The sequence below is a fragment of the Triturus cristatus genome, chromosome 10 (genome assembly GCF_964204655.1).
Source record: "Triturus cristatus chromosome 10, aTriCri1.1, whole genome shotgun sequence".
Classification (NCBI taxonomy): Eukaryota; Metazoa; Chordata; class Amphibia; order Caudata; family Salamandridae; genus Triturus; species Triturus cristatus.
In genome coordinates, this window is record NC_140593.1 from 1,137,496,299 (window position 1) to 1,137,522,619 (window position 26,321).

Below are 26,321 nucleotides of genomic sequence, written 5' to 3' on the forward strand. Positions count from 1 at the left end.
TCTTTCCCTCCTCCTTTAATGACCTTCGTGTCCTTAACAGGGCTTCTCTTTTCTTGTCTATTTCTCTCTTCCTATGCGTTCAACTTTTCTGTCCTAACCAAATTTGCTTGCTAGCACATACTCTTCCTTCTTGTATGTTTCCTGTTTACTAATTGTATCATCTCTTATCCTCTCTAATGCACTATTCCTTGCTTTGTTTTCTCTTATGTGTTGCCTTTTTTCAAGCTCTCTTCCTGTATTTGCTGTTTATTTTTCTTACAAATTGCCTTTTAAATATTTGTTTAAATCTACATGTAATTCAGATAATTTGCAGAAGGATCAAAGAGGACATTTACATTTTGTACTTGTTTGAAGTTTTCGTCTAGCTCAACCCTGAGCTTACTTTCAACTCTTCTTAACTATTGACGTAACTCTGACAACAGCCATGTTAGTTCTGGTTAAAGGGTATTGCGTTCAAAAGAAGGAAATCAGGAAGAAACACCTTATATAGAAATAAAATAATGAAATAAGGATTTTATGGACATGGTGTTGACTCTGCATGATTTATGCGCAGCTAAAAGTTAGAGCTGAGGAGTTGTTCATGTCTGCCACATATCAGTCAGCAACTCTTCCTGAACAGCGTGGGATCCTGAGTCCGGGCTATGGTTTGCATTGATGAGCATGGCCTTGCAACCTTGTTTAGGCCCTCTAAATTCTATGCTTGCAAGTAGGGCTTTTAGCAGTCCGTGAGTGATGCACAGCAGAGAGGCAAGGTATGCAACAGAGTCCATGATATGTAATACCTCGCAAAATCAGGATTGTTACAGTCACTGATTCAGAGCAGGCCCAGGATAACACTGGTACCCGTTAGTGGCTAATTCCAATGGATTAATTGATTGTTTTGTTACTTGCTTTTGAAATAGTGCTCTTTACCATTTACCTGCCCCCCTCAGAGCTTTTTTCCCTTGGAGCCAAATGCTTCAGAGGTAGTCGGTTTTCCCACAAAGGATCATTCGTGGACTGACCCTGCCCAATTTAGTGATATAGGTGTTGTATTTGATGTTGGACTTTCCCTTAGGTGTGTTTTTCAATGGAGGATGTGTTACTACAATCCGCCAACTAAACCCATGCAAAGGTGAGGTGCTTTTATGGCAATCTCTGCAGGGTGTATTGCAGAGGTGGTGTGTGTCAGTCCACCTTCTTGGAGTCTTGGTAGACCCATGCTCTCTGGGGTAGAAGTCTGTTTCTGTAAGTATTAGTTGATTGTTTGTGTGAGTGAGTGTTAGAGTGTACGAGACTGGTTATAGGGATGACTGTTTAATTTGATTCCTATGCCCGGTTGGTGATCTGTGTAATCCAAAAGGAAGGGTTATAGTTTGTTGAGTAGCTCGGTCTGAGTAGGTGAGTCTCTATAATTTACTCATGGAAGCACTATCCTGGTTGTCTGCCTAGTCGTCTTACCTTGTCTCCAGATGCTCATGTCTGTTACTTGTTACCCCAGATACTTCTTCACAAGAGCGTGTGGGTTTCCTAAAATGGTTGAGGGTTTTGTGTAGCACAGCAATCGACAATCACTTAGGCACTGGGCAAATTATGTTCTCCTGGGCAGATTCATGTCTTCGATTAAGGATTTATCAGATGGAGGTTCTCTGTGAGGGGCTAATGGCATCTCATCCTTCCCTGGCTGAACTAAATGTGGAAGGTGTTAGTTTCAAGATGAAAGTTTTTCCTACAATGGTGTTTTGTATACGGGGACAGATATTGATACCCTCCAACCTAACAGAAGTCACTCAGATTTATTCCGCTGTTTATATGTACTGGGTGCCCTGCAGGTGGGCTTGGGTCTCCGAGCCCTCCACCTAACCTGTGTGAGGGTTTCGCCTATGGGTGGTCTGGAAATGATGAATGGATAGGTATAGATGTAGACACAGAAAAGGCAGACTGACATGAGTGGACCAATATACAGATAATCAGACATGCAGGAGCACGTAGGCCCAGGTTGAAATCAGTGGAGCTGTCTGTAACTAATGCAGGATAGCGCTGCTGCCTGCGTCAGGTGATAGTGCTGCACTCTGACAAGCTTAGGGATAGGTGTGCTGTCTACGTGAGATCAGCATGCTGATCAAGGGATTTCTCTGTCAAAGATGCGCTTATAACTCTGCTGTCTGGTTTAAGTGAGGGGTAGTTTTGATACCCATAACAGGTGAGTGATGACGCCGATGTGTAACCTGATTGGGGAACCAGAGCAAGGGATGGCTCTCCTGTCAGTTGAAAGTGACAATTTGGCGGCTGTTCCTGTTTTTTACAGGTGATCTTTTTTCCCACACACTAGTGCTGGTGTCTTCTCAGAACTAAACCGTTGGAGGACTGTGGGAGAGATGGGTTTTGCTGCTCCTGTTCACTAATAAAAACTTTTTCTGCAAGGCATTTACTTCCTCTCAGTAATTAATACAGTTATCTATGGAACCCTGAGTTGCAGAGGGGGTAGATAAATGGACACTATTGAGGTGCCAGTTGCTCATTCCCTAACAGAGCTTTCACTATTAAGAGGAAGTGGCCCTAAAGTTTGAGACCTGTGTCAGCATCAGCTTGTTAATAGCCAAGCTCTGGTGCTCTCCGATTCCAGAGCAGCCAGACCCAGGATGCCAGAGCTCCTGCCCTCACTCTAGGTTGTATAGCTGCTACATTAATTGGGCAGTTGTCAAGGCTTAACCAGGGCTGTGCCCCACTATGGTTGTACGCCCTGTGGGACCCCATAAAGGGTACAGAACACAGCTGGTTTCCATCAGTGATATCTGATTGAAGACAGATGCCAGTAGCAATGGACGGCCAGTCCCAAGTGCTGAGGCGGCCTATACAATCCCTTCCCCTTTGTCTGCACTTCTCCAGAGTGACCTAGATTCTCCAACTCATAGATTGTCTGCATATGTGTCCTGGTCCCAGAGGCACCTAAGCTATAAGAACAGCAGCCTCTCAGAGACATGTGTGACGTGGACGAGGGAGTGCGGGTTTTTCAAGGCACAGAGCCAAGGGCAAAGGGACACTCATCACAGGGTTTATTGAACTTGAATGAAGGTGTGTGCGATTGCCCTGATAATTGGGTGTGTATGACAGGCATAACTCTTGTAAACAGGGCTGGCATAGTCTTGAGAAGGCAGGATTTGCGGTAAAGGCCAGTTTAGGATTAGAACAGTGATGGATGCATGGGGGATGTCATATGATGACAAGGTGAAAATCATATTATGTGGTAACACAATTTAATGTTATTTGGTTTGCTGAAAGAACTCCAGTGTAACCTCCTAAGCTGTTATGGAGATACTTACAAAGAGACCCCAGTGTGGCTTGCTTGAGAGGAGAAAGAAGTGTTATTAGAACAGGGAGCGCCCGTCAAATACCCAGTTAAAAACAGAAGCAAATCATGAAAACCCATAGTTAGCCATTGTTTAATGAAGGGAAACCAAAGTCTGGCTTTGAACATAAAACCATGATTTGACCATGAACGTAAAAACTGTGAATGCATCAGTGCTTCTGTCACTGTCAAACCTATAATAAGAAAATCAAACTCCATAAATGGTTCTGGAAGCCACACAAACCAGGACCTCAATAAAACAACTGTGTTAACTGAGGACTGGACCTAGGGTCCAAGCTACTTTATCAGGTATTGTTGGGGCAAGATGCTACATACGAGCATTTACTTTTATTTTGCTATGTAAAGAGAGACGCAGACACCATCTAAAACCGGATGTTGTCCCATGTTCCATCTTAGATTGTATAAACGGTTTGTTCAAAAGCTACAGAGTTCACCATTTTGGTACTAGACAAACCCTTGGGAACAGGATTCCCTTTTGGGTGCCATCTTAGATTGGGCAATGTAGTCTGTGTGGGAGAGTCCATCATAATGCATAACTATTGACTCGTACACCTAGGGGGCATGCACCAGTAAGTCCCTGCTCCTCTTGTAAGTAATTGATGTCCGGCATGCATATTGCGCTGCCAAACCTCTCTTTCTGCCTGACAAAACAACCTTGTTTTTTGTCTGGAATGTGTGAGAACAGCCCAAACCTTCAGGGACAAATCATCCTCCTAAAATGAAATGCCTCACTTATCTCCTATTTTCTTTTGAAAGTGGGCTACGCTTGATAATCTCCTGGGTTGATAATGATGACTGGTACTTGGTAAAAGTCAAGTTTCTTACAGGCTACGATGTTATTAAACATTGGGGGGATGGCGTTTATACAACCTATAGTATTTTCTATAATTTTATTTGTATAACTAATTTATTGTATTTGTACTATGATGGGTATGTTTTGCAACCTTACTTGTTTATGTAGAGTGATATGAAAAACAGACCTCCGTCTTACCTCTGTGGCTGGAGTAAAGGTAAAATCTCGTTTCTGATGGATACTTCTAACTGTAGATTCCTCACTTTAGACTATTCCACAGGCACCACACTGGTCCAGGGATTTTTTTATAGCAGTCTTCCACACGATGCTAGGTTGTGTTGTGCGTCCCTGCACTGGCGCCACACCGTCCTGAAAGTGATGGAGTGGAGCCGCTTAAAAACACCATCTTTGTTCACAGACCTCAGTTCCTGTTTTTTTAGCCCTTACTATGTGGATCTGGAACTCTGCTCCTTAATTTTAGTGTTTTCCGAAGGCTTCCAATCTTTTCACAGTGTGAAATTTCCCCACCGAAAACTATAGTATTCAAGCTAAGCCACGACTGTTTGAATCCGATGCCTTTCATGAAATAGCAGGAGAAGTGTCTTTGGCTCTTAGACTCCGGACACAAAGTCATACAATAAATGTCCTCCTGTACCTGATGGTGATTTGAGACCAAGAGGCAAAGTTTATGTTGCCAAAAAAACAAGAAGAGGTTGCGGCCTTTGCATAAATGCCACTCCTGCTGCAAGTCACGGGCCCAGACTATGTCCCGGTCACTGAGTCTTTTCCATGACTGTTCCACTTCTTGCTTGAAGACGTCGGATAATTAAAAGTCCAAGTCCAAATGCAGGCATATAAAAGTGAAGTGGAACTTGACCCCAACCCATCTCTTCAAGTAGAAGGCGGTGGGTGTAAGGATTGTGAGTCAAGTCCACCGAGGTCACCATTCATGGAACCGATTTCTTATCTGGGCCTGATGCGCCCAGAGTTCCCAGAGAAGCCATCATCAACCCCACTGCATATCAAGGCCTTCAAGAGGCCATGCTGCAAATACACAGTGTGCCTCTGGCTCCCTTTGGCACGCCCACGGGACCATCTTTTCCTCTAGACCCTGTTACCTGGCCTGTACCTACTTCAGCCTATGGATCCACATTGGTTTACACTGGCTGATACAAATACGACACTTCCGGTGCAGGTGGATGATCGGATGTCGATGTCTATGTTGGACCCTGAACCGACATTGGCTTGAGCTTGAGCAGTGTCAATCTTTGAAATTACAAAAACGCAACTGGTAGTCATACAGCTTGTAAGCAGAGACTCTATTATCTATTTCGATTGGACTCTGAAACTGTGGCAGAACGCCAGGAGCTTTATACCTCTCTTGTGACAGAGCTTGACTCGCCACATGGGTCACCAATGGAAAAATGTGCTTTATTTGCAATGGTGGCTCGGAGGGCAGCAGAGGTGCCTGAGTTACAGCTGTCCTCCACTGAGATTAACACAAATGTTTTGACAGAAATTCTGCAGCCGGGGTTAGCAACATTTGATCTTTTGGAAGTAACAAGGACCCCCTGTAAAATATTTAGGTCAATTCCTAGGACAGGGCAACAAACACAGTGAAGAGTATATTCCTAGGCAATCAAAATTGATACAGATATCAGCCACTAGGTCAATTGATATAGAACTAAAAACATTAGAAAGACTTTTAATAAGAGCCAGTGTACCATATAGTAATAAAGTTAAAAAATCATTTTTTTATATTGTTGTCAACATATAATAGTGTTTTATATTTAAATCAACATATGACCAAAACACAATACACTTTCTAAAAAAATGTGTATATTTTTTTAGAAAGTGTATTGTGTTTGGTCATATGTTGATTTAAATATAAAACACTATTATATGTTGACAACAATAAAAAAATGATTTTTTAACTTTATTACTATATGGTACACTGGCTCTTATTAAAAGTCTTTCTAATGTTTTTAGTTCTATATCAATTGACCTAGTGGCTGATATCTGTATCAATTTTGATTGCCTAGGAATATACTCTTCACTGTGTTAGCAACATTTGATCCCTTACTTCCGCTTAATGATGCCCGCATAGATACTCTGGTGGCTACCTGCTCCAAACCATGTTCTTCTCCGCCTTTGAACAGACATGTGGCCAGAAGTCATAGACCGGCGTCTGGTGACCTGCATTTTCTCACCAAGTGCCTAACTCCGGAGGAGTCTGTAAGACCTTTTGGGTTATGCAGGCAGTCTTGTTGATTGATCTGACTTCCATGGGGAGCTATTTGAGAGTCACCAAACCTGGTGTAATGTTGTCAAATATTTTAATTCCAATAATGGGGCATTCCACTGCAGATAACACAGCTTTCTCCGGGATATTAGTACTGCAGTCCTGTCTGAAAGTCCAGAGATATTATGGTGTGCAGCAATGCAACTTACCTATAGCTCTGCAGTTAAATGCCATAGGCCGTGGGATCCTGCTCCACCTGCTTGATGAGACAAGGTGCAGATTAGAGAGCAGGCCTTGGAGTGGGAGAGCAGATTCTAGGAAGGGTGCCAAGGACTTACAATGAGAAGCATGGTGCACAGGTCCAGCGGTGAATGATGTGAGAAAGAGGTGGGGGCAAGGGGGTGATACAGCTCAGCGATGAGATGCCGATTGATGCTTGAAAGCTGAATGTGGCATATCTTGGTGTGGCACTGGAGTAGGTAAGACAGGCATGTGTATTCAGCCTATAGGTAGGAGGGAAATACTTCCTCATTTCTTGCACTAAAGCCCAGAGCAAACTAAATGCCTTCTCTCAGCAGTCTTAATTGGATTCTCTAAGTTTGGGCGGTGAAATACTGAAATAATGCCATTGCTGAAAGGCAAGGGGTAGGAGAAAGATACTGAGTCTTTGACTGTGCAAGCAAAAGTTTCAGAAATGTGTTAAAACAAGTCGCACTCTGAATGCCACAATCAGCTTCTCTCAATATTGATAGCAAATCAGGTTTTGGGGTTTTAATTCAGTTCATTTGGTTAACAGAAAGATACTGAGTCTTTGACTGTCAAAGGATGAATCTCTATCTTCTGGCCAAAAATAGTGCTCACACAGAATTGAGAACCAATGCAACAAATAAAGGAAGCTTAAGACGTCCCCAGTTAATAGGTAATTTCAGTCCTACTTTAAGTCAGGAAAAAAACAAGCCAATATATAGAAAACCATGAAACCCACATAATCCCCTGCTGATGCCTGCCCAAGAAATGGATGTATTGAACTTATATGTAACACTTCAGCCTGAACTGACCAAGCTGGTTAATTCTTCCATTAAAGCCATTAAAGACGTCCTGGATAAAGCACTGGTTAAGAACAAAACAGTGAATCATCCACTGTTATTGAGTATTCACACTGTTTTTACATATCCGTTATTTGTAGAGATTCATCCTTTGACTAGTCAAAGACTCAGTATCTTTCTGTTAAACAAATTAACTGAATTAAAACGCCAAAACCTGATTTGCTATCAATATTGACGTAACCGTATTGTAGCATTCAGAGTGCAACTGTTGTTTCAACACATTTCTGAAAGTTTGGTTTGCACTATATTTGTACAGTACCTTGTACCCTTTACCTCTATAATGTGTTCTCTCATTCACCACAGGCTTCAGTCTGTATAATCTGTGGTAGAATAATAAGTCAATTTTCTGTCTCCTCACCAAACTCTTAAAAAATTCAATTCAATCATTAAGCCTGCTATCAGATTTTCTTTGTATTTTAATATTGTACCATTTTAGTGGGAGTATTTGATCTGAAGCCTCTCCCAGAGTTCGATATGAGGAATGAACAATACTAAAGGTCCATCTGAGACACATTAAGCAAACAAAATCTGTCTCACGAAGTGGCTTAAGAAATTATGCAACAAGTTTTGACCATCCCTTACTTATTTTCCTAATTGAACAGGAGCTAATGGTTGGTCATATTGATGCTCCTGTGAAATGTTACAGCAACATGGTAGTTTCAGTCTACAGGAACAAAATAACCACATCAGAAACAATGAAAGGTAATGCATAAATGACAGCAGCGCACGTTTCCTTTGCAAAGAAGAGGAACAGCACAGGAAATGGTGTGAAGTGGGGATTTTGGACCTTTTGGTTGATATTGCTAGACTCCTGGATTCCACATCGTATACCGTGAGCCTTTGGAGCAAAGGGAGCTGACAGAGTCGCACTTACCTGCGGGAAGCACACAAGATTGGTCATTTGAGAGACTACACAGAGCGTGGCACAGCATCTTAGGCTGGGATGGGCTGGTTGCCTATGAGAAGCAAGTAACATGCCATAGGGTAATGATAATATTTAGCACTAACAGCTGTTCCTTCATTTTCAAAAATACATACCGCCTTCTACAACGACTCGGCTGGTGAAGCAACATTCCAGACTTCAAACCCTCCCTTCCGTGAATATATATTCCCTCTGCTCCCCTTCCCAATTTCTTCCCTGTCTATTTCATTCTGGGCTGATTTCCTAAGCTGAAACAGAAATTCATATTATGATAAAACGATACACAGCAGTAGGTGGTGAGATATGCGTTCCCTATTAAGTGTCACTAGATGAGCCAATTCCTGTCACCTGTTTGTGCATATGAATAATCTTGACTTGCGTTATTCGTACAACCTTCTAGAAGCTAGTCTCTATAGTATAGATATGTGAGGAATGATGACCAGTCTGGTCTGTCATATCCTTTCAGTTAATAGCATCTATAACCAGATCTATAACCAGATTGCCATGTCTACGCTTGGTCTTCCGCCATAATGCCAATATTGCCTGCAGTGCCAGAACCAACAGCTAGTGTGCTCGATTTCTTTTACCTACGTGTATGGTGGTGATCGAGTGAAGGGGAGCTCAGCACCACCACTCCTCGGTCTCTAGCAATATGTATTTGGAACATGTCATCTGTCGCTATCAACACTTATGCCCGGTTTCTGTGTAGCTGTGGACAGTGCTACAAAAGATGCCTTAACATGCCAAAAGTCACTTACCCTCTCCAACATCCAGTTTCTTTCTATCTTATTTGGCTAGCTTCTCTGTGGTGAGGTACTAGTTCAGATATATGTTACAGAATAGTCACCTCTTGCTTGCGTTCCTTGAAGCAGTGGGAGAGTACAAGAAGACCTTTTTCCAAACCTCACTGTCCTGTGACTGGTGCAGTTCTGTTTTATCTGCAGTATTCCAAGGCCTGCCTCCGTGATAGTTTGACTGGAGTGTGTAAATTGTGGACCTAATCTTTTTTCCATGATTGCCTTCCTTCATCCAATTTTAAAATGGCGCAAATTCTTTAAATGCACCCGCTTTCACTGATTGTTATAGGACACAATGTCTAGCTTGTAGCTAGTGAAAGTGCCCTGATTCTGAATTCCATGTTTATGTCTTCAAAAGATTGGATCTTACCGTTACTAAAGCTCAGCCTCCCATGAGTCAACCTCAGCTGGGCTGATCGACATCCTGACTAAGTCATTATTGACAGTGAGACTGATAAGCCACTGTATATTATCTACAATCAACATTATGGTTAGGTGTTTCATTTAAGGACAATAAATGCACAGACCACGCTGAGAATTAAACTAAGTGTTACATGCATTACATGAGAACGGTAATCTCTTTTCTCATATTTGCAGGACCTGTTTTTATCTGAATCTACAAGTTACACCAGTCACAATTATCTACACCGATTATAAATTTGCTATATCTACAGTTCAGCAACACTTACCTAGTGGTAAGTTTATTCATTATCTGCTTTGCTATAAAACAGTTCCACATATCTACAGGCCAAGACACAGTTAGCGTGCATAGCTAATACAGGGAGAGACATCTAGAGACCTCTAGTTCTCATCTCTTTTCATATATCTTTTATATCTTTTTCATATTTTTCGCATGTCTATGTCCATCTGTTTATTTCTTGCAGTACCCTGACTGGGACAAAATCTTTTTTTACCTTTAGAGATTCCTTTCTCCTTTATAAGGCTCCTACACTTTAAATGGATGTGAACTTCATGATTGTGCTTTGATGTCTATCGATATAGAAAATTTAGAATGTTTTTAGTAGTGACACTGTGGGTTTTATTTAAATATATTGCGGTGATGTATAATTGTCTTTGCTGACATACTATTTGGAGGTAGAACTCCTGAGGAAGGCAGTGGTCTGCCGAAACGCGCGTTGAGAGACAACTTGGAAACCACCCGAAAATTATGTGTTCGAATGAAAATTCTACTGTTACACTATATGTAGCTGATTAATGAACTGTATTTCCATCAAAAAAAGAATTGTATTTTGACAATCAATCTAGTAGTATGTATGCATGATGGATGACTGAAGTGAGTGTGCTGCACAAGTCCAAAAACTTTTTTTTTATAGATTTATAATGATCAGATTTGTCTATATTAGATATAAGACCACATATAATAAATAAATGATTGTGTATTTTTCTAAATTGTAGTGTCACTACCTTTCATTTGACATGTTTTGAGCTTTTCATAGAGTTGAAGTTGCCCTAGATTATTTACAGTATGTATTTCCCTGTCTAGGTGAACTTCACATTAGTTGTCAGGGGACCCCTTGTCTTTGCAATTCTTCAACCTCTGCTGTCTCCATTTCTGGAATCTCACTATTGCTAGGGCAGGGTAAATATCCTTGTTAAAACAAATACCAAATCTAGGGCGGTTCTGTCAAATGTCCACCCTTGCTAACCTTGTCCCTTATTGCTAGAGGGGATCCAGCTTCCAAGTTTCTTATCTAATCTGGACATTGATCACAAGTGGTCCCAACTGTTACACTATTGGGGAAGCACCATTGCTTCTCAATTTCCATATTATCTATTAAGTGAGATAGTGTGGCAGATTGCTTTATAATGGTGCAGAAGGTTTGGGACTGCGAGACATCCCATGGATACTGGCAGATGCAAAAATCTGTGCGCTACCCGAGGTTTCTTGCAACCTAAGATAAAATTATGTACAGTAGATTGAAGTTGCCCAATAAGGCAGGATGGCAATACCAATGGTAGAGTTTGTGAGAGAGATAGCAGTTTTGGTAAGATTACCATTTTGACCACAGCCGGCAGAACTATCCACTAAAATGATCCCATAAGACAACACCGCAAGGATTTCTTGTTTCTCTCATCAGGGGGAATAGTAAGAGAGACTTGAAGGGGCAATCAGGACTACCAGGTAAGGCACTTCTTTTGAGGCCCCTTTTCATCTAGAATAGGGGTTCAGTCTAGTTATGCAGTCCAGTGGTTTATTAATTGTTAAAACATCAAATTTTTGGAGATTGCTTTTAAAGCCAGATATCTGCTGGGAACTTTCCACTCCTCCCCAATAGATTACTTGGGCTCTGATATTATCACAATCACATCATTCACGAATATGGACAGCTTATACTCATCCTTTCTTTTCTTAATCCCCGGTATGTCTTCCTTGTATCTTATATGAGCAGCAAATGGCTACATATATTAAGCAAAACGAAAGGGCAAGAGTGGGCGTCTGGGCAAGTGCTGTGTGTCACTTTGGATCTCTGGCTTTCCGAACTTCTGGTTTTGCTAGCTAGCCCAAATCTAGGTGTGGACTCTGAAGCCAGACCCATCTTCTGAAGAACCAGTTTCAAAAAGTACCAATTAAATCTATCAAAAACTTTTTCGGCATATTTGGAGAGCAACAAGACATTTTTCCTCATCCTCTTTGTCTTCTCCCCGGATGCACAGCCATTTTTGTATTATTGCCATATTGTAATCCAGGGCCGGACTGACCGTGTCGGGCATCAGGTGTTTCCCCGGGAGGGGTTGGTTTTGTTACTGGCTGCTGGTTTTGCAGCAGTGCTGCAATATTGGCCCCCAGTAACAAATGCAGCATTCAAGCTTTTCCAGCCTCCTGGGGCAAGGCAGTTCCCTAGGGGCTGGTCCGAGAAAATTGCCAGGGCTGCTTTGGGTTCCCAGTCCGGCCCTGTTGTAATCCCATTAATAATCTTGGTTGATGTGGTTCCAGCCACCTCACAATCAAGGGCCATAGACTGGGTGCTAAATCCCCAGTAAAGAATTTAGCATCAAGGTTCAACAATAGGATTGATTTGTATGATCTACATCCGTCCGCATGTCTGCCTGGCTTGTGAATGGCAGCAATTGCTACTTCCAACATCGACGGGGTTAAACACCCTGTCTTCCCAAAGGAGTTTAATAAACAGGTGAAGCCCTGGCCCGTTCCACAAGGAAGGAAGTTTAGACCATAGCTGTATATCCGTCCGGTCCCAGTGGTTTCTCTGGCTTCATCCTTGCTACACTTTTTACCAATTCCTGTATTATAACTACTGCTCCTAATTCCTCCTTTTGTTGAGTTGAGATGCACAATCCCTCCTGTTGCTCAATATATGCCTTAACCTGTGTCTCTCACTAGTTCTTGGGTATATACGTCTAGTAGAATGTCCCCATATCATCATACTCTCTCTTTACTCTTCCATTGACTCCTTCAGCACACAAGATACTACCCAAGATTTTTGTGCTTTCCTACTGTTTCCTTTTAATATCGTTTTTTTTTAAAACTCTTGGCATACCATATTCTACCTTATCCATAGCAAGAGACATGACTTGATCTCTAACTGGTCTGATCTTGAGCCATACCTGGGGAGATGTGGTCTTGTGCCCACATAAAAATATTTGCATCAATTGAATCTAAATGCAACTCATTTATATTGTCAGTGGTTATCTGAAAAGATCTGGCATGAGTCCAGCCCTCATGAACGTACTGTAGGCTGTCTTAATGTATGGCAAGTGGAAATACTGATGGGCATGTCTGACTAACAAAATCTCTTTTAAGGAGGCACTTTGCATCCACAAACCACAAGACGACTGTTAAATAAGAGATTTGGAATGCAAGAAAACTCCATGTGTCCATCTGTGTCAGTGCCCATAGTGGCCTTAACTTATAAAATGCTTTGAAATGATTTGTGGTGCTGCTGTGAACTCTCTTGGTATGCATGGGACAGTCACCGAACCTTGTGGGGTAGATTTGGTCTAGCAACTTTATACCTATGACCAAGTTCCGAATCCTGCCTGTGGCACTTGATTCAAAATCACGTGGCTCTTGGGAAAATAATTTATTGTCCCCATACCTAAACTATAAATGTGTAACATGCAAATGTGTATATTTGAAATGTAATTTTGTGATTAGAAAATGCAGATATGTGCAGTGTTCCATTGCTTCACAGACATTTGCACAATATAATTATCAATACATACATACAAAGGCAGAAGACAATTAGGGCCTGATTTAGACTTAGGTGGGTAGGGGAAATCTTTGAACTTCTAAAGAAAAGTGCTAAATCCAGTGTAGATTCCACTGGATGGAGTTCCTCCACCATACTGTCCCTATCTTGGGATAAAATTGCAGTGGTAGTTTTTCCTTTATCCCCCAAATCTAAACCAGGCCATTGATCTGCCACTAAAACCTGCAGTTGCTTGATGACAAAGTCTGTTGGTCTGGGGCCGCTAAGACGCTCACTTCCTGATGAATTTACTCCTCCCATAGCCTGCTCACCTTGGCACAGATGCTGCTTCACACCCAGGGCGCTGTTATTTTTTTATCAGTCATGGCAGCCTTCAACATTCATGTGTTTGCTTTGCAGAAGGACAGGCTATTGTTGAATGGCTGGGAAGATGCCACGGCCTTGGACATGCTTGAAGTCTACAGCAGCCTTCCGCAGGATGATGTGAGGAGGTACAGTCCCCTTTATATTCAGCATATAATTGAAATTGTTTCTGCTAGGCGTTCCCAATCGAAGCAGGTTATAGGGTTGATCTGACAAGGACGCTGACTCCGGGGCTGTGTTCTAGCTTTGGACCCTCTAAACCTTCTCTTATCTTATAGCTACTTATTAACCCGTGAGTTCAGTCCATGCTGCAAAGTCGAGCCAGAAGTGCCCAGGTACCAGGCTGTGGATCATGTGTACCTTGTAAACATGTCCCTTGCCTTCTGTAATATACTTAAGAGTGCTGCTTTATCATTGTAACCTTAGGATCCACCTTTTTAATTGTTAATATAACCAAGCTCTTTTGTGCCTTTTAACAAACGTGGTGGTTGTTCCTCTAAGACGACAAGTGCTTTAGAGATTTGAGATTCTGGATGGGCGTGATCGTACTGAAACAGAGTTATGAGCTGTGGTTTGTGAAATTGAGGTTATGGGTAGCAATTGTTAACCTCTAGGCCCCTGAGTTGATAGCCGTGAGTATCTTTGCAGTTAATTGTGTTGCCATCCAACTGCTTATTTGTAGCAGAAGTCCTTAAATTCCATGCTGCGATATTGTTGTCCAGGTTCTGGTTTTGTCTTAGCTTCTGGATTTCCTGTATTCATAGACTTGTGAGTGTATTTCGTTTGTAAAGAAGTCGCTTGCTTGTTGCATTGAGTGACTATTCCACTTTAAAGGATGCTAGTTCACATCACTTCTGCCTCGATTGACCTCTTGTTGCATGGTTGTTTTGTGTGCATTTGCATTTTCATGCTAGTGGTTTTGTTTCTCAAATTGTGAAATTCTTTGTTGGCTTGTTGTGATTGCTCTCAATTTGAATTGTTATGACATTTTGGACTTGTATTTGGGAGATTGATTGAGTTATTGACTCTAGATGCACAAAGTTAAATTGTCTTTACATTACCAGTTGGTTCATCTTAGGGTACCAGGGTTTTGTGGTGATACATAGCTCTCAGGTGAGGCTAGATCATGATAAATAATCCCTATGTCGCTTTTCATTTCATGGAAATTTGCCCAGCAGGTGTTTGTGAATTGTGAATTTATTTCAGCTTTGAGGTTCATCTATTGGCCTGTGGTGATTGAGTTACTTATTAAGTGAATAGTCTGAGATTTATGTAGTAAGTACACTGTGATGCTGGTTTTGGGTGATGGTGATTTTGTGTGTGTTTTGTGGTATGCACTTCACCTGTGTTCTATTACCAGATCATGGCGACTTCTGAGTTTTTGCATCTTAAGGCTTTAATCCTGTGCAGTTGCTGATGCTTTTGTGCATGAGTTATTATTTAGAGCATGGGCACGTACACAGATGTCTAAAGCGCAAAAAAAAAAACATGGCTTGTCCATTTATGTGCAATTTCTTTTTTTTTTAAGGTGTTCTCATATCCACAGTCTTCGTGGCTCATACCTGGTAACTCTGGGGCTCTCTGGGTGATCTTGTTGACATAGTTGAAGCCCCTTTGATTGTCAGTTTCAGTACTGTGGTCATCTGATTGTGGTGATTTCTGATCTCTAGTTGTTGGTGTGCTAAGAAGGCTTCATTATCTCTAATTGTTGTTCTATGTGGTGTGTTGTGAGTACTTGGCTTTTAACCTCTAGGAAGTGCAGTTCAGGTACTGCAATTCTTTGACTTTTGTGGTGAGCCTGAAGTTATGCTGTAGACCTTGAAACACATTTCCTGCTCTGTAGCCTGTGCATCATAATGTATGTCGTGTGATTGATGTACTGTGGCCGAGGGCCGCCGATGGACACACAGCGCTATCTTAAGCCCTTTAATTGACTGAGGGCTTTTTGTGCAGCATATTGTTTAAAAAACAATAGTGTTCTAATCTTTGAATAAGTTACTTTTTAAAGTGGGATCAATACTTCCAACCTTTTATCAGCTGAACTTCAGATGCCTTATTCACATGATTACAGTTACCCGAATCTGAATAAACAATCACATCTGGACTGTTCTCAAGCAGTGACATGAAGGAAAAGGTGCTTGCCTAGAATCACCAGGACTTTACTTACAACTGCTGATGAATCCGGGTTTGAGGTTAGAAGTTGGAATCATAAGTATAACTTGTATAACAACTGCACAAGAGAGCTAACATTTATTTCAGCTGTATAATAAAGGCAAGCCAGGTTACCATTCGATCTACAGTCAAAAACGTTAGAACTTTAGAATGTTATCCAAATGGCCTTTGGATTGCAAATCTGGAGACGATAATGCCTAAATTGATGTTAACTGCTGATTTCGGCTATGGAATATCAACTCCTCTAAACTGAAAAAGACAAGTCAATAACATTCCAAAAGAAGTAAACTATGAATGTGGCTTAAATGCCTTTCAGGGGCGCCTTCGCTATAAATATATATTTCAATCTGAATAGACGGACCTTCCACAACAGTCCTTGATTAAAAATCCAACCCTTGGGCATTAAAATATAGATGTTAAAATTAAGGGTGGGGCATTTGCCTCTATTGGAGACCAGATGTTACAGGAAGACGAATATGCCCTATGATACAGAATGGCATCCGTGCCAGACAGCCGACCAATCTTTAATTCATGTGTTACTATTTTGCAATGGTGTAAAAGAACAGTACAAAATATTGTTAATACCATGGTCTAGGAAGGTACATTTGTGATGTGGTAAGACATGTAATGAGTTGAGGATATAAAGAAGTGTGTTTTACATTGAGGACGTTTCTTAACGTATTTGACGAAAAGATAAAAAACAAAGTGTTGTTTTTTTTTTTTTTTAAACGGTGTGACTTTCACAAGTTTTAATGTTTGCATAGCCTTTATTGGCAAAATGCAACAGTGTTAATAAACGTATGTTTAAAACATAAACTTAAACGTAAACACTCGGTCATCATTACTGCAGCAGCTGCCACCGCCTCATTTCAATCAGAAGATCACACACACAGAGTTGTTACCCTTTCAGCTGTTCGCTACCAAGAGAACCATAGCTACCTATGGGAATAGGCGTCTTTAGCAAGATGTGTATTTTGTTCTTAAAATGTATTAATTTAAAAAGAAATAGATGTGTTTAACCTTATTTTCAAGTATTCAGTCTTTAAAGTTTGCTGCATGGCTTTAGGGAGTGGTTACACAATTTAATACTGCTTGCATTCGAAGATTGTTGAGTTAAAGTAGGGCTCCTGGTATTTTGCTTGGACAGAGCTAACCTCTCCTCTACCCACCACACTACTTCTTCTCCAAGTCCTAGCCGAATCCCCTATAATGCCCTTATTTTAATTCATACCCTAGACAGTAGTAAAATTCAGTGCTCCCTCCATCACTACTTAACACTTAACCAACAACTCCTCGCTGCTCACCCACCTCCCGGATGTGTGGCCTAAGCAGTAAATGCCAAGGTTGATCCATTGATGGCATCTCCATTAGACATGCTCTTTGGAGCTCGACAATTTTTAGCAGCATTTTTTTTTACCATCAACAGATGCTGGATGAAGTCGACTGTAGCATAGAAAAGAGAACAATCCATCTGAAGGGGGCATGCTTTATTGTCTGTGTGAATTATAGGGAGTGTGTATTCCAGTTCCTAGGTGATTTCTGATGTACTCGAGTTTTAAGTGGAATTTGTTACAGTTTCTAGCTGTTTTCTGATCCTTTTGAGTGCTATGGGGAGAGTGTCCAGTTTCTACAAGTTTTTGTACCTCCCCGCCTTCTAAGTGGAGTGCATTCTAATTTCACAGTGCTTTCTGGTCTGTCTGAGTTCTAATGGAACTGTGTTCCAGTTTCCAGGTGGTTTCTTATCTGCCTCAGTTTTGCAGAGAAGTATATTTATTTCTAGGTGCTTTCTGATCTACCCAAGTTTCAAGTGGAGGTTCTTCCAGTTTCTAGGTGCTTTCAGATGCTTCACTGTCTTACAGAGTCTCGAAGAATTTTACACGTTTTCCGTTCCGTTTTTAGTTAATCTTTTCACGGCTGGTTTTCGGCGCGCATCACTTTCTCTGCTTCACCTTCCTGCCATGAACTTCCCGCACTCTTTTAACCACGCGGTTCTTACCACGTTTCTTGCTTATCTAGCGGCATCCAGTTACTCTCACATTACATAGTTTTAATTTGTCCTCTATGTGTGTAATAATATGTTATTCAGGGTATTATGAAGCATGGTACTATTTTTAAGCTGTTTGTACCCTAAGGTCCTATGTCTTGAAATTGATTGCAATTCGATTAGTTACTCATAGGAATACTATCCCCTGATGAAGAGTCTCCTGACTGGAAATGCATTGGGATTTTCCAAAGGATTTCAAATGTAACTTGGACATTTAAGATGTGTATTGAATTCAATATATATTCACATATGAGAAGTATCATTATGATGAATCACATTGACTAATAAAGAAGAATTCTTGGAAATCAAAACAACATAAAGACTTTTGCGGATTTGATTTAACACTCAGTAGGTCTTTTTAGACCACTTGCGGAGTGCAACAGAGTACTTTATCTTAATGCTATATACGAGTACTGTGAAGCGACATATTTAATCCTTGTACAATCCCAGCCCAACATGACTATTGTGAACCTGGGCATGCAAGCAAAGGAAGTAAGCCTTTCTGGGAGTTAAACTTTCACAACATACCCTGTAGAGATAAAGTCAACTACGGTAGGCTGCAGCTTTATGCGACTGTCCCATACACGGATGCGCAAGAGGAGGAGGTTCAGACTTTTCAAGCGCACGAGTCAAGAATGCACTTGAACAAATAAAGGCCTCCCCTGAACTTGTGACAGACCCTCACACAATCACCTCCTTTTAACATAAAGAGTGGTCAGAAGATGTGAAGGCGTGCTCTCCCAACATTTATGAATAGTGCAAGCAGCCATTTTGTTACATAAAGAAACCTGAAATCTCATGAGATGAGAGAAAGACAGCCAGACTAGGGTAAGGCACTATGATAACTAAGCAATAAGGCCGCTATGTTTAAACCAGACATGCTCATTCAAACCTATTAAACAGCCATTTTGAAAACATGCAGACCGCACAAACATTAATCCATAAAACTAAAAATCCTTGATAAATGCAAATCTGCCTCAAGTTACATTAAATAAATAGAGACGAGAAGAGGAAGGAACACCAAGATAAACATAAGCATGTCCATCGACAGAAAATCAAGAAATGGGTCAGCTTCTTTCTTGCGACACACCAATCATCTCTCCATAATTCCTGGCAGCACATGGGACCGAAATAGATTAAATGACTAGATGGGATCATTTGGGACCCTGGAAAAAGGATAAGAATTAAATGTGCTGACAATAAAGCACCAAGTAGGCAACCATGTTCAAAGGATAATTAAAGAACTTCAACTGCTCAATCTGCGAAATACCAAAAGGTTAGAGATGCACTAAATGCACCATTTCTGCCCAAGAAATTCATGCATCACAGCAAAAAGGGAAACCAATCAGCAAATTAACCAGCTGTCTTAGCGGACTAGTTCAACACTGCAAATTCAAAAAGTTATTTAATGAAGAAGCCATCTAACTAAGAATCATCGATAGATGTCATTCTGAGTCACTCAGATGCAGACTATGACAAAAAGCAGCTCACTTGAAAAAATTGTAGAAATGACATGTGCCGATAATCACGCAGAAGCTCAAGGAAAGGAAATAGAAACACGTACATCAGAGAAGCAAGACAAGGCATTTTTGTTACAAACTCACCCAACAAAGAAATATCACAAGGAACACGCACAACAATCCAGATAAAAAGACAGCCACAGAAGCATAGGATGAAGTCGCATGTCAGACAAAAAAGAGAGAATAAATACTATTGAAGTGGGCAGTCATACCCTCGTGATGCCCGAGCCATGCAATGGAGCAGGAATGCTGATAATGTGTAATAACGATCACTTCGAGAACATTTGTGAAGGATCCAATAATGGACCTCATCAAAAGGTACTAAGAAGTTTGGCTATGCATGGGTCATAGCATGGGATGTAACAGACAAGAGCAGTAATTCTTCCAGATGTCGCACAACTTCATGTGCAACATCACAGTCGCAGATATCACCATCCAGAGACTCACACTGAAGATAAATGCTGTTGTATTTTCGAGATAGTGATGCATGTTTAGTCATGGTGGTGCTAAGGAACAATGGTCAAAGTACAAAAAATCCAAGTTTAAATCTCATAATTGGGATATCGTGCTTGTTTGTGGAGTATCTTTAAATTACAAGAATATCCACCACAAGCCAAGGGTAAACAAAACAGACGTTTGTGTAGTGTCCAAATACAACACAGATGGCAAGGCACGCATGTGCATTGACATGAAAGTACTCAAAGCAGCCATACAATGAGAACGGTACCAGGGACCTCACTTCACTGACATGCTCACATTCCTGAATAAGGCCAGAGTATTTTATAAATTGCACCTTAACAAAGTTTACCATCAACTTGAGTTACACAAATATTCTCAGTACATCACAACATTCACAACTCATCTTGGACTGTTAACTGTATATGACTAAGGTCTGGAGTATCATCAGCAGAGTTATTCCAAGAAGCTAGCAGGAGAGTGATCTGTCCATCATCGATGCACTGAAATACACTGAACACATTTTAGTATTTGCGGCCATTGTAGAACAACACAACAAAGCTCTAGTCTAGAGCAAGTGTGTTGAGAGGTTCTAAATGCACAACTAACACTAAATGCTGCAAAGTGTGGATTTTAATAAATGCAATTTAATATTCTCAGACTGAAAAATGTGCCCAGACCCAGATGAAATAAAGGCTCCGAATGCTCCTACTGATGTCAGTGACTTCAGCCCATTTTATTAATGGGCAATGCTTGCCCAAGGTACACAGTGAGCTATGCCATCATCAGCAGTGCCCTGAGAGAAATAACTACACTAGAGCACACATTCGACTGGCCCCTCGAATGCAAATATGCATTGCAAGAAATAAAGAAATCAGTAGCACCATCAATATGGCATTCTTCGACCTGCACTGTGCACTGAACCCATTGTGGATGGCCGTCCAGTAAGCTTGGGAGCCATTCTAGGACTACATTGCCAATCACTACGCTTGATTCTACACCATCTGGAGTCTCTGTGACACCAACATGGCATAATCGCAACCAGAACAATAGAACCTACCCTTGTTTTGGGGCGTGTGAACACTATACCTTTTTATTTATGGGGAAAAGGTTCACCATAATATCATGCAATTTAGAGCTTTCAACTAGATTTGGGGCCACATGTCTTCTTACGTTAAATAATTGCCTGCCAGCATAAACGTACACCATCCCTCACAACCCTGGAAAAGACAGCAACTCTGCTAATTTCATGTCTCGGCACCCTCTGACCAGAATGAGTAGAACAAACCCATGAGCAGAAGAATACATCTGCTTTATTCTATGCCATGGCGCTCCCCCATCCATGTGTCTTGAGGTCTCAGAGAAGCCACAGTTTTGCAGAAAAGGCTTACTCCAGAAGATGGTATAGGGATTGGAATTCAAATACAATATGACATAGGAATCACACTTCACAAGCTCAATAGCTGGCTGAGTTGTATCTTTTAAGATGACTTGATATAGAGGAGCAGGTTATGGAATGAAACCCAAAATGTGCTCGGCAACTCAGTCCCACTGCTCTCCAACAAAAATCTTCTGAAGTCTCCTCGAGTGCAATAGCCTTCTTGTGTGCAAAGTATCCTGCACAGCGGTAATAGAAAGTTCGCCATCTTAGTATCCACATGGGCGATGACATGGGGTGTTCTAGTTTTAAGTGTACCAGGATTTTGAGCTGGATATTGGGCGGAACTGGAATTCAAAATTTGGCCTGGTGGAAAAGTGGCAGTTGCAGACCCTTAAAAAGCTAATTGTTAAGTGCCTGGCCTACACAGCACATAGAGTGACATTAAACATGGTGGTGCAGAGATATCTAGCATCTTACTAGTAGAAAAACTTTACTTCAGATAGACCTGCTGTCCACAGGTCCTGCAATGGACCATATCCATCAGATCTCCGGCGCCCCACAGATATCAGCTTGCAACCATCCAGTGTTGATTCTCAAAGCATTGGCAAATATCCTGCAGTGCTACTGTTGCACGGTTTCCACTTTTCAGTAGGAACTGCACGTTTGTTGTGCAATGTAAACATTGGCATTGTTGCCAGACTGTTTCTATGCATCCCCTCTGGATATGCTGTCCTAGAGGTCAGCTAGCTCACAGTGCCCCCATAACCTCCCTTACCCAGATGAGTGACGAATGGTTTGGGCAACCTCAGAACATGGCAACTCTGATCCCTCCTAGGAATCATGGTGACAGATCTAGCACCTTTTCGCTCAGTCACTCGTGTGCTCAGAGAGATATACAAGAAAGCAAAATGGGGTGTTTTCAATATTTATTGAACCATCGTGATTCTTGTATAAAATAAATGCGCTGCAGTGCTCAATAGACAGAAGCAGATAAAAGTGATTAGAAGTATAAGGCTGGTAAAGAGAATGAACAATTCCACCATTTTACTAAAACAGTTATATATGCGGGCATACTAGTATTGAGTATAGTGTACTCCTACTATGCGTTCCCTAACCTAGTTGTCTAGGGTGTGTGTGTTCTGCTGAGAATCTCCTAGAGGATGGTCTAACTTCCTTTTACCTGACGGCAAAATACATAGTTCCCCATCTTGGTCACAGGTTGGACATCCCTCTTCGCAAAGGGATCAACAGGAACCAGCTAAGCTCAAACGCCAACGCAGCAATGACCTTGCAAGTGACATCCAAGTGCTCCTTTCTTGAGCACGGAAGTGCGTGTGTATTTAGAACTATGGCATCCGTGCTTCTGTGTTGTTGCCTCAGCTGAGCTGATATTGTTTGTCTCTTTGATAGCAAGCTGCTTCCTGAGGGAAATAACATATACCATAATTTGCACTATGTGTGTTGGGATCTTGTACGAAATGTTCAAAGTGTTGTGATAGTATTCATGCAAAGAGATTTTGTAAGCCGAGTGGTTTTGGAGAAATTAACCCTGCACTGTCACGCAAGCAAATGTGTGTCAAAAGTCATCACGTGAAAGAGAATGCAACTTAAGAAACGTGCGCATGTTAGAAGGGCAGTGTTTCTTACCGGGCCTAACTGACACTACACATGACACTACACATTCCACTTACAATACCTTATTCCTCTCTGACGTGACATAAACGTAACCCATGAGGTAAGTCTCCAACCCGAAGCACTAGAAAACAGTGTCCTTGGCAGAAGTAGTGAACATTAAATATCTTCTGATTCTAGTGCAGGGGTCGCCAAACCTTTCTGTAATAAGAGCTACTAAAGTTAAAAAAATATAATCCAAACCACTAATACTATTAGGGTTGTAATAGTGACCACATCAGATGAGGTCAGATTAGTGGCCACCTCATGCTAGTGTATGAATAATGACCCCATCAGTGCATCTGGCAGAGTTGATAGCAGTAATATGAAAAAGGCTTTATTGATATGGAATGCCTCCTCATGGGCAATACATAACAGCCATAGCTACGGTGCACCAAGATAATAAATAGCTAGTCTCCCCAATGCTTCATAATTTATCACTCAAACAGCAGCTTTAAAGATAACGTGTATTTGTAAAGTGCACATTTATCCTATAGGGTACCTTAGCGCAGACATAACATACGTTTATTGTTAAGCAACTGAGTGGTTGAATTGGAAATTCAACTGTAAATTCAACCATTTTAGACACACATCCATTTACGAGTTTATAAAATACCCATATTTTCATCTCAAATAGACGCTTTTTAATTTTACAGTACATATATTCATTCAACAGTGCATACGCTTCTAATTTAGTGGGCTGGTTTGCACACAGGAGAGCTGCTTGCAGGTAGCTGGAAAGCCAAGAGTAGCTCACGAGCCACTTGTTGGAGAAGCCTGTTCTAGGGACATGCTTGCACCTTAGGTAGTATTTGCCATTGGAAGGGTAAGTTGATTACCAAATTCCTGTAGCATTTGAGGGTGGTATGACGCCATAGGGACTCTAGGCACAGTCTGATTGTGTTTTACTCAAAATAATATTTATATTTTGAAAGTATTTATTTTATCGTAAACACAAAGGGGCATATTTATCAACTCTTTGTACCGGTGCAAAGTCACCAAAAGTGGTGCAAATCGGGCGCAATGTAGTGTTTTGTTATTTGCACTGGAAAATTGACTGAAAGTAATGCGAAGTAGCACTATTTTTGCGTCAAAGTGTTGTCCCATGGGAAGTGAATAGAGATTCCCATGCTACCACAAACGTTTTGTATCGCAAAACCCCATCTACTTACATAGTAGACAGGACTTTGCATCCTCGTTGAGGCAGGCGCAGAGTAAAAGAAACTTTTTTTTCTCCTTTAAACTTTCCAAACTGTGTAAGTGTGCTGCACAGATACAAAGTGGGAAAAGATTTAAAGTATGCCTGAACATAGGACTTTGTACAGGAAAGGTACCCTTGGAGTACAACCCCTATCCTAGCTATCACACATACCTTTGCGCTGTTGTGTGCAAGGCAGCCTGAATATGTGGCAGCACTTGGTAAAAGAGGGACAGCGCCATATCTTTGTAGAAATGCCACTGCCCTGCTCTCTCTCGCTCTCTCTCTCTCTCATGCAACGCAGTGCAGCAGCTTTTGCTTGCTGCACTTAATTGTATGACATATTAGTAAATTTGCTCTGAAATCTCTGCACATTGTGCAGCTGCCTTTCTTATACTGCATGTAATACTCTTTAAAATAATGACTTGTATATCCACTGTGCTTTCAGTCACAGGCAGGTACGTTGTAGCACTATAAATAATACAAGTCGCTATTGCCCGCTGTATGTAGTATGTGACTGTCTGCTTCCACACATAGACGTCTGCAGTGATCGCATTTACCACTAGGCTATTGTAACCTAAAAGAGTACATTTTCCCCCGTACTTTAACCTCTTCAGTGCCCATGACGAGACTATCTCGTCATGAACCCCGCCCGCTAATGCAACGCCCGGCACAGGGCGGGGAAAGGGCGTGGCACTGAAGGGGTTAACTTGTATTTATTTTCCATTTAATGTGTGTGCGTTATATTTTGGATGTATTGACCTGAAGGTGTAATGCAACTAAAGAATTGCAGAATATTTTGTTATTTTTAGCCACCTGTCTAACCCAGACCCACTGACTCTGCCCTCCTTACACTCAGGAGCACACTATCATACCTTTTTAATGAACAACTGATGTTGCTCTGTTCAGGAAATGCATCCCAGACACAGTCGTATTGCATCGTTCTCCTGTCACTATGTCTGCTATGTGACCTTCTCACTTCTTTGATTCTTGTATCATTCCAATATAGCGCAAAGAGGTGGATTGCAAAGTTTCAGAGAAATTCTGCACATCCTTGGGACCAGCTGTGAACACAGATATGGAGGACTTTAAGGGACTGATATCTCTGCATGAGCATTCACAAAGTGTTGGTACTTTAACCAACCCCTCTCTTTAAAGGGACAGGTATTGAAATACCACAAACATGACACCACAAAGAACTGTCATCAGGGAGAACATGCCATGTGCCATGAAACCACTCTGCTCTGCCAGTGCTCATAGCTGGCATCCGCGTGGTGGCAGCTGTCCCTCATGGACAGGTTCCACTCTGAAAAGTTTTCCAGCTGATGAGGCCAGTCGGTAATCTTCAGTGCTTGTGGTGCAAACAATTGATACAATTCATGACCCCAGGAGTAAAATGTTTTTTTTTTCACAGCCAAAATGAAGTAGATGTTTGCGAAAATATATTCAATATTACTTTGACTTTTTTTTATTAGAAACTGATTTGAAATCTGTTTCAAAATCCTAAACAAACACATTTGGTCATATATAGATCTCATGACCCCTTCCTTACTTGTACATAATCAAAAAGAAGTAATTCATTTATACCCCCTCATTTGATGGTTTCCACATGACTTGGGTGTTCTTTGGTCCAAGGAGTGTATATGACGGCTCATCGCGCTCCGCACCTTCTTCTGCAGAGGCAGCATGGACTTCTTGCCACAGTAGTAGCTGAATCTGAAGTTTGAATGATTTTTTTTTTATTTGTTTCAATTAATAAAAATTGTTACAAAGCCATACACAATTTATCATATCAACGCTTTACATATTATTTACTAAAAATGATAACATTTCAATTCATTTGATTGATTTCATACTAATACAATTAAAATATTTCAAGAATCGAACCATTAAAACTATGGGTTTAAATACCATCTTCAAACGGCAGATAAATTACATCAGGGTTCATCTGTATGGGCTTGTCTTCTGGTTAATGACCTTTGGAGTTGTCGTGCAAATTTCGTTAGCCTTGCCGGTTCTATTGGAATTTCTAGGTTAAAAAGGAGTCCCAGTGCTTCTGTGCAAGTGCGGGTACCATACTTTAAAAAAAGTAGTTTTAATGAAGTGTGGGATGCGTT

At 41.2% G+C, this 26,321-nt stretch overlaps 1 protein-coding gene across 1 annotated transcript in view; it reads left to right on the forward strand.

Annotated features, from left to right (window-relative positions):
- Nucleotides 1–26,321, forward strand: part of LCMT1 (leucine carboxyl methyltransferase 1) — a 188,533-nt gene that overhangs the window by 120,619 nt on the left and 41,593 nt on the right. Inside the window, exon 9 of the mRNA XM_085629455.1 lies at nt 13,799–13,890. Within this exon, the coding sequence (XP_085485581.1) occupies nt 13,799–13,890 (92 nt within the window). The remainder of the gene's footprint in view (nt 1–13,798; nt 13,891–26,321) is intronic.